Genomic DNA, 9,997 nt, shown 5'->3' with positions numbered 1-9,997 from the left:
AATAAGAGAATTCCCAAAAAAAATCTCAACCAAACATTCTTGCAATTATCCCTTGCATTGTGTTTGATACAAGAATTTTACTTGAAGACTTCCCCAGTATCTAAAAAATATCCTAAAATTCCTCTAAGATATTTCCCCTCGGATATGTGACTCTTTTTACCATGAAATATTCTAAAAATATCCTACAAATAATCCTAATAATCCCGGGGAGATTTTCTCCTTCGAATATCCAAAAGATATAACGTTACCCTTAAAAATTAGGAAATATAATATGAACAGAATATGATATTACTGCCTCTTTCTTTTTCAACCGATCTTGTCCTCACTTGTCAGGTCTTTGGATCGTAATTTGAGACATCTCCAATATATATGTTAATATTAATCGCATCAATTTTTTTTTTATCATAATAGTTCCTTTGATGCTTGTGGCAGACATGCTGAACTGTGCAAATTAATAGTTAAAGAGGTCTTGGCTAACTTGAAGGTTAAAGACAAGATTGTCACGGAGCATTTAGTTGGAATGGATGAACAAGTTAAAATTGTGTTGAAATACTTGGATATTCATGCTCATGGGGTACGATATGTGGGGATCTATGGTATAGGTGGTAGCGGCAAAACGACTCTTGCCAAGACTCTATTCAACAGAATCTCCGATCAGTTTGAGGCTTATAGTTTTTTGGCAGATATTCGGCAGTCTTCAATGCATGGACTTGAACATCTGCAGAGGAAGCTCATACATGATCTTTTGCCAAATGACTCCAGAGTTATTTCAGATATTGATGATGGGATCAAGGTCCTCAAATATGCATGTCAGAATAAGAGAGCTCTCATAGTTCTTGATGATGTGGATAAAAAGGAGCAAATTGAGAGCCTAGCTGGAAGTTCAAAATGGTTTTCTTCTGGAAGTAGGGTAATTATCACAACAAGGGATATCAGTGTGCTTCCACTTCGGCAAGAGCAATTGGAAAAAGGCAGCGGGAAGAAGTCTACGGAACTGTGGACTTTTGAAATGAAAGAAATGAATTTCGAACAAGCTCTGCAACTATTTTCGAAGCATGCTTTTAAAATGGATTATCCTCCGACTGATTTCCTCGATCTTGCAAAAGCAGTTGTCTCTGGTATTGGACGACTTCCTTTAGCTCTTGAGATCTTAGGTTCATATCTCTACGGCAAACATAGAGAAGTGTGGGAAGAAAATAGAAGCATGTTGGTGAGGATCCCTCAGAAGAACATCCGTAAAAAATTATTGATAAGCTATGAAGCGCTAGATTTTCGGACAAAACAAATATTCCTCGATATCTCGTGTTTGCCTACTGATATGAATATGAACAATGCAATTTACATGTGGAAATCTTGTGGATTTCATCCGGAAGTGGGAATGGAAGAGCTAATTTCACAATCTATTATAAAAGTGATGGATGAACCAAGGATGCAGGTCAAAGATATTGAGAGTGAATTTAGTTCATTGCGGAATGCCTTGGTAGCTCTTGGAGGTCGGGATCATAGCCCGCTATGGGATAAGGATCTTCGAGAAATGCTAGAAGAGGTAAACCCATACGTAAGGCATACAAACACATCTTACATACATAAATCTTTGGAAAAAGTATAAAAACTCTCATTGTGATTTGAGCATGAAACAAATTGCACCCTGTGATTTTTCTAGAGATAAATAATACCCTCTGGTTCACTTTCTTAGACAATGGACCTCACCGTTAATTTTTTCGTCACTTTTAGTCCTCAAACTTTTATTTTTGCCATTATTGCCCTCAAACTTTCAATGTATTTTCAGTTTGGTCCTAAAATTCAAAAAGAAAAGGGAAAGGAGTCGAGGCCGGGGCCATCGATTGGTGACCCCGACCCCACCACCGGGATCGGATGCACCCACAAAGGATGCCAGCGACCATGGAGGTAGGCTGTCCCCGAATCGATTAGGATCTCGAACTCGAGATCCTGGTCAATTTAGGGGGTTGGCGCCACCAATCAGCCAACCCGACCTCCCCTTCGAGGTTTTCAGCGTCTTCTATGGGTATCAGCCACCTCAGTGGTGGGGTTAGGATTGCCGATTAGCGGCCCAAGTCCCTTACTAATTTTAGGACCAAATTGCAAAAAAGTTAAAAGTTTGAGAGTAGTAACAAAAAAAATAAATATTTGAGGACCAAAAATGATCAAAAATTAATGGTGAAATTCATTATGTCTCACGAAGTGAACCACATGAAGTTATTTATTCCTAAAAAAATTACAGAGTGCAATTTGTCTCAAACTCAAACCACAATGAGGGTTTTTGTACTTTTCTTAGAGGAATTTTCTACTATTATTTTCAATCTACAATTTCTCTTTTCTTGAAAGAATTTTCAAACTACTGCCTCATCTTTCTCGTGATGCTCCCATGCAAAATTGCAATATTGTGAATGGTCATCTTCCAGAGACAGGAATGGAAGAGCTAATTTCACAATTTGTTATACAGGGGATGGTTGATAGGAGACGGTGGATGCTTGACCATCTCAGAGATCTTGGAAGAGAAATTATTTGCATGGAGAATTTCTTGAATTTTGGGGAGCATAGTCGGCTGTGGGATATTAAGGAAGCCTGGAAGATACTAGAAGGAAAAGAGGTAAAGTTATATGCAGGAATGCATATCCATATTATACATACAAAAATCTTTCTTGAAGGATTTTTCTACTTTTGTTTCAATATAAAATTTCTCCATTTTTGCAGGGAACTGGAAAAATCGAATTACTGCCTCCTCTTTCTGGTGATGCTCCTATGCGAAATTGCAATCTTACAAGTGATCATTTTAAAAATTTATGGAACCTAAGATTCCTTCAGTTGAACGGGATTAATATTGTCGGGGACTTTGAGTATCTGTTTACACAATTAAGATGGCTATATTGGCATCGTTGTCCTTCAGATTTTAAGGCTATCAACCTATATTTGAGGAGGTTGGCCATTCTTGATCTCTCACATAGCTACATTAACGAGCACTGGGAAGGATGTAGTAAAATGAAGGTATGCACAACTTAAAAAATTTATGCTATTTGAAATGCCTTCCGTTAATATATGCATCCGTCATCTGATCAAACATGATCTAACATTACAGTAAAGAAGACCGGTATATTTCTGCATTAGTTTTATATATTGGTATGAAATATGTAAAAACTGAAATGATGAAAATTGAATAATGTAGTAAAACGGGGTCGAGTATTCATTAACAAGTCAGTATTTTGAAATGGCATTAGACAATTGCCGGACCCCATATTTTGAAGATACCTATGACAACTCTATCAAAAACATAAAAATTACGATTAGTCGTGCAAAAGTTCATGGCGATCGGTAGTTTCAAATGTAGCATGAACATTTTTTTTCTTTTAATAAAAATTCATGATCTATCGTTTTGGCCGCAAATTTCCCATATGTTAATTATTTTTTTTCTGATGTGGCAAATGGTTGGTGATGTGGCACTAAAAAAATTTAGAAAATAGTATAAAATGCATAAATGCAAGAGAAAATAAAATCTATATGAGAAAAATTAAGAAAATTAAGAAAAATTCAAGAAAAATTCGAGAAAAATTAAAATATTTTCATAACATAAAATAAAATACAAAGCCCAAAAACATAAAAGGGATCAGTTTATCAAATAAAATAAATTAAGAATAAAATGCATAACAATGGAAAAAAAAGAAGAATTCAGAAAAATCAACAAAAATTATAAAAAAATACAAAATGTTCAAGAAAAATAAAAAAATCACAAAAATAGAAAAATTCATAAGATAGAAAAAGAAAATAAATTTCATAAAGGGTAACCAAATCGGAGAGCAATTGGCATGCTACAAATACAGAGGGGCATGTTAATTTTGGGGAGGGGTCGGGGGTTGGTGTTTATATCCACTCCTAAGATTTTCCAAAATAAATCAAATTGAGGTATGGAAAGCTCACATAAAAAAGTACGTCCTAAGGGAAAAAATTTAGCTTTAATATCATATGTGCTTGTAATTAATTTTTTGGTATCTCAGAGGACAATTACCAAATGAGATCATCATGAACTTCCTTTTTCTGGGTCACCTCATTTATTCTTGACTTCTTTTACCCTTTATTCGACTATTAACAATGTCATGACCCGAAATTTCAGTAGAATTTCTCCTAAATTTCCTCGATTTTTATTACCACAAAAACTTTTCACATACAGGCATGCTTTCCATAAACTCCCAAATATATATATATATATAACTAATCCAGCAAGCTGTAATATCTATATATATCTCAAGAGAGTACTATTTTTTTTTATTAATGTCAGTAAACTAACTAAACAAAAGTTTCAAGTCGTAACATATTTATAGCATTCTATATGAACTTACTACTTATATTACGAGTGAGTCTAGCCACAAAAATCCTTCTCACTGACCCCCGATGTCCAAAAAGATTTTCTTTTGCTGCTAATCTAGCTCCTAGCTCATTTGAAAAATGTATGTAGGAGTGAGCTGCATCTTAGTGAGTATTAACATCAAACTTGTTTATGCATTCACATCAACAATAACAGTCATATCACTTACTTCAAAATTTCTAATGATGTATATATATATACACACACACCTACTTTCTAGCCTTGAACCTTTCTCTTATCAACTAATTCAATATTACATAATGCAAGCAATCATTCTTAAGCAACAAATAATAGTAACCATAGGGTCGAAATCCTCACGACAGAGTTTCGACGGCACCGTGATCCTGCAGTTATAATCACAAATTCCTCATTTCATTTATCATGAGTAGGGGCCGCCCATTATCCTCCGACAATAGGAGTCTAGGCATTCATTTTATATCTCGCCAGATCAGCAGTCTAGGCATTCCCTTTTTTAATTCCGTCGGATCAACGGTCTAGGCATCCTATTTATATCCCGGTAGATCAGCGGTCCCATGACTATACAATAATATCATCATACCGCAATTAACCGAATTTATTCACAATAATTCCTCAAAATGCTCATTCCATCTTCATTCCGCTTTATCTCATTCAAACAATCATTGATATAATTAATCGAAGGTTTAGTTTCATTCCATAGTGGAATAAAAATACTCACAAAGTACCCCAAACTATAACTCAATGAGTCGAACCTTTCGAGTGTATAGTCTCGGTATCCTTGGCTCCTATAAATTTATAATCAGGGTTAGAAAATCAAGTATAAATATGTATATATACTTATATAATTCCAACAGAACCGTTAAAGATCAAGGTTTCACCCCAACAATTGCATTTACATATTAGCTCTTATGCTTGAACCTTGACCAAGAGCACTTGACTATCAATAAACTATTTCATACATATGCCAATCAAAACCAACCATACGAACTCAAGCCTCCATTGACCCTTACAAAGCATTATAATCTCATTTAATCTAATTCCTTCAACTCAAGACAAATTAAGCATAGCTAAGTCCATGAATATAGCTATTTTTTACCCAACCAATTACATCAATTGGAATAATCAAGTGTAAACTAGCATATAAATTCAAATCTTCCATTACCCTATAAAGCTCAAGCAATCTCCTCTAAACTGATCTCTAACACCAAGAACAGTACTTAACTATAAACATCCAAATTATGAATCAATCTTATTAAGGTTCTCTCAGTATATCATAACATACTTCATCCAATTATAATAAGACTAATCCCGATCTTATCAAGCTGGAAATTACCAGATTTCATAGCATCCACTTGCTTAAAACCTATTTCTATCATCCGACCCCAACCTCAACTGCAATAAACTCGAACAAGCAATCCTCTATACGAAAACTTAGTAAATACTATGTCTAAGGTAGGAAAATAACTTACAACAAGGACCATATCATTATGCGGAACCTTAGGTTAGCTGAGATGGACAACAAGGCTTAATCCATATCTAATCGTAGTGAATAGAATGTCTAAGGTAAGGAGAATCAACTTACAAATCAAAAACTCCAAACTTAGTCTTCTTCTTCTTCTACCATGATCTTCCCCGATCTCTCAGCCTTGTTCACTAAAACAAAGAAGGAAAAGAAAGAAACAAATGAAATGAAATGTGTTGAGGTGGAAAGATGGTCTCAAGACCACGTTGAGCACATGCCACCATTTCTTTTTTTTTTTTAATGTTCCAGCCATAAAAGTATAATATATATATATATAAAAGAATATGTAAGTATATGTATACATATGCATCTTTGCAAAAAGATGTCGGGACTCACAAAAAAGCTCATGACGACTAGGCCAATGTCGCGTCAAAGACTTCTCGATGATATCGAACTTGCTGGACTTCATCAAGTCAGTAGGATCGACACGTCTATTCCAAGAACTTTTTCCTACTAGTTGACAAGAGTAGGATCGCCAAGATATGTCTTTTTTTTTTGCCTCTTTTGTGTTTAAATTTCTTTGAGTTATTTAGTTTTTGAATTTTATTAAAATTTTTGAAAATTGCTATGAATTTCTTTTATGTACAAACTTTTTTTAAATGTTTTATTGATTTATATTAATAATTTTATCTTTTGATTCTTTCTTATATGCCTGAACTTTTTTTTATTCTCATGAAAAACATTTTATTTTTCTCAAAATTTTCTATTTTAATTGAACATTTTATATTTTTTGAATTCTTCTATTTTTTTTTCATTTTTATGCAATTTATTCTTAATTTCTTTTATTCTTAATTTGTATTTTGTTTTATGTCAATTTTTTAGTTTCTTTTCTATGACCGCAGAGATCGCTAGTTACCCCAAGTGGGTGCTTGGTGACTGCGATCGAGGCCCCACTTGCTTGTAGAAATACACTGATTGTTTTATTGCAGTTGGTGTGGCCTCGACGCCAGCCTGGTGTTTCTGGTGACAACAGAGGTCACCAACGACCCCAATTGAGCGGGTGGTGGCCGGTTCCTAATAATTTTAATTGATTGTCCCTATATATATGCATGGCATCTGCACATTGGCGGTTCCTAATAATTTTATTTCAAAATTCATGTTTTGATTTCTCCAAGCTGGAGACAGTTTAGCAGTCCTAGATCTCACTCAATGCAAAAAAATATCTAGGATCCCCGACTTATCAAAATACACGAATCTAGAGAGGTTGATTAATATATATATATATATATATATATATATATGCATGACATTTGCACGTTGGCTGTTCCTAATAATTTTATTTCAAAATTCATATTTTGATTTATCCAGGTCGGAGACAGTTTAGCAGTTCTAGATCTCATTGAATGCAAAAACATATCTAGGATCCCCGACTTATCAAAGTACACGAACCTAGAGAGGTTGATTCTTCTAGGTTGTGACAAATTAGAGGGGATAGACGGCTCCATTGGCAATCTAAAGAGCTTGAAACACTTGAATTTGGAGTATTGCAAATCTCTTTGATGTCTGCCCGAAGAGATCGGGTATCTCGAAGCCTTAGTTAGATTAGACTTGGCTTATTCACAGCTTGAACAGGTACCTGATTCCATTGGACGCCTTAAGAAGCTTGAGCACCTCTCTTTGAAGCATTGCTCCGAGATTCAAAAACTACCGGACTCATTTGGGGATCTACAATCTTTATCTACTTTGAATGTATCAGCCACAGGCCTCTTGGAGTTACCTGATTCAATCGGGAATTTTAAGGAATTGAAAATTTTGAAGATGTGGCATTGCAGGGTGAGAACTTTACCTCGGTCTATCGAAATGTTGAAGAAGCTTCAAGAGTTGGATGCAAATCAAAGCTATTTGCGAGGAGAAATCCCAACCGAAATTGGGAAGTTGTCCCGCCTGAGAATACTGGACTTGTCGTATACTGATATATGCATGTTGCCTTTGACGATTAGTCATCTTTCTTCTCTCGAAAAGCTTGGGTTGGAGGTGTGCAACAACCTCGAAGAACTACCGAGGCTTCCCGCCAGTTTGACCAGTTTATGTTTCACTTCAGCGGTACTAAAGTGGGTCCCAGATTTCTCAAATCCAGGCAACCTTACTAATATGACCCTAGGCAATATTGGAAACCGCGGGCCAATCACTTTGAGGTTATCCCTTGTTCCAGGGAAAAACGTGAAAGTATACTTGGAAGATTACGAAAAGATTTCTCAAGACGGGCGCCGGTTTTGGTCTCCAAAATACTTAGGGAAATGCTTCTGCATATGCATGTCAAATATTGAGACACTACCAACAGAATTATTAGGCAGTGTCTCTCAGCTTAATACGCTTGTATTGGGTTGCCGTGGCTTGCTACGGATTCCACCACTCCCATCCAGTTTGTCTACTCTGGCTCTTATGTATGTGGGAGAAGATACAAAGCTCCCGTGTCTTTCTAACTTGAAAAACTTGTCCTATTTAATACTCTGTGACTGTCTTATTGGAAAAGTTGGATTCGAAAGTCTTGGTGTTGGAGAATTAGAGCAGTTGGAAACCTTGGTGCTAATGGCTGACTTCAGCATGCTTGATGGCCTTCAGATACCGGGGAGTCTACAAATGTTTGAATTGGTTGATTGCGCTCATGTTCAGAAGTTACCGGATTTCTCGCATCTAAAGAGTCTACAAGTCTTGAAAATTGAAAACTGCAACGAACTCTTGCAGCTTCCAGACCTTGAAGAGTTAGTATCATTGCAGTTAATTAAAATTGATGGATGCAAATCATTGAAAAGCTTGGGGCCTCACCTGCCAGCACATTTGAAAATCCTGTCCCAAACGGACTGCGGATGTCTCAGGGCGTTGCCTGATCTATCGCACTTAAAGCTGAATCTAAAATTGCTGGTTATATGGGATGCAGAACTGCCGGTCATTCCGGGACTTAGAGCTCTAGAATCACTGGAGGGATTAGGGGTCCTCGATTGTCATTCTTTGGGATGGCTGTGGCCTCGTGTTCAAAGTCAGAGGAGTATGAGGAAGCTTCGCCTAAAGAATCTACAGGAGTTGGCAATAAGGTGTGACAGAATAATGGAGATTTCGGGTCTTGGAGAGCTGGAGTCATTGCGTGTTCTGTATATTAATTCATGCAATTCATTGAAAACGATAAGGCCTCACTTGCCAGCTAGTCTGGAGAAGCTCGACATAAGTTCTTGTCCGAGTCTTGAGCAGTTTCCAGATATTTCAAACCTGAAGAATGTTCGGGAGTTGACCATAATAAGTTGCAATCAGCTGGGAGAAATTCCAGGTCTTGGAGGGCTAAAAGTGGATATAGTAAAAGTCGATTTGCAAAGCTTTACGTGAACCATTCATATGTGAATTTCATCTTCAAATATAGTGATGAAGAGCCCATAAAGTAAATTGCCATTCGCTTCGTCATTTGGATGCTGCTCCGTGGTGAGTTTCAACTCTTTCTTCATTCCTTTATATTTCGATATATATATATATATATAATCTTTTTTATTAAGATTATTATAAAAATTAGAAAGCTAAAAAAATCGAGAAAATTTCATTCAAACAACCGAGCGTTATGAGATTATCTGGCTGAGTTCCGGGTTAAACCAACCATCTGCCGATTGTCGCTCACCATTTGGTATCCCCCTTCCCCCCACCCACCCGTGCCTTTTGGCTTGCCCGCACCATTCACTGAAACGGAAAGTCACCCTCTTATCTCCTCCCAGCCCTTTTCCTAATCGTACTTCAGTGTTAAGTGCATTACTGTTTCTCTTGGCAACGTAATGTTTCTCTTGGTTCCTGATTAAAACCATGGTGTTTATAGAAAGCCAAATTGACCCTTAATTTTTGTCTCAGGGACTATTTCTTTGATGTCTTCTTCCCTGGTTTCTTCATCAAACAGTTGGTGTGCATCATTATACAGAGGAGGAAATAGCAGTACGCAGATATATATACATATATATATGTATATACGTATGATCGTCCATTCCTGTATGTATAAATGGCCAGACAAGATTGTTGGATGAAGGTACCCTTTTATTCTATCATTGGCACAACAGAGAATTTGTTCTCTCTGAATTCGGTTATATAATGAAGTACTTTGTAAAATGATAATATAGTGTTTCTGTTTAAAGGATCTTAGAGGGTCC

At 36.4% G+C, this 9,997-nt stretch overlaps 1 protein-coding gene across 1 annotated transcript; it reads left to right on the top strand.

The window, feature by feature from the left end:
* Positions 1 to 520: 520 nt before the first annotated feature.
* On the top strand, positions 521 to 9,197 carry LOC116188694 (disease resistance protein RPP5-like). Its single transcript, XM_031518179.1, has 5 exons — positions 521 to 1,546; positions 2,465 to 2,611; positions 2,716 to 2,785; positions 2,909 to 3,006; positions 7,443 to 9,197. The coding sequence occupies exons 1-5, from the start codon at positions 521 to 523 to the stop codon at positions 9,195 to 9,197; spliced, it is 3,096 nt and encodes a 1,031-aa protein (XP_031374039.1).
* Positions 9,198 to 9,997: the final 800 nt, after the last annotated feature.

Source organism: Punica granatum, chromosome 8 (genome assembly GCF_007655135.1).
Source record: "Punica granatum isolate Tunisia-2019 chromosome 8, ASM765513v2, whole genome shotgun sequence".
NCBI lineage: Eukaryota > Viridiplantae > Streptophyta > Magnoliopsida > Myrtales > Lythraceae > Punica > Punica granatum.
This window is presented reverse-complemented; position numbering and strand designations above follow the sequence as displayed.

Bases quoted from the DNA above. Each gene is read 5' to 3' on its own strand.
- LOC116188694 (XM_031518179.1), top strand. From the start codon at position 521: ATGGATGAACAAGTTAAAATTGTGTTGAAATACTTGGATATTCATGCT. The intron at 2,786-2,908 runs GTGATCATTTTA...GTTGTCCTTCAG, and splicing joins GCGAAATTGCAATCTTACAA to ATTTTAAGGCTATCAACCTA. The intron at 3,007-7,442 runs GTATGCACAACT...GCTTATTCACAG, and splicing joins AAGGATGTAGTAAAATGAAG to CTTGAACAGGTACCTGATTC.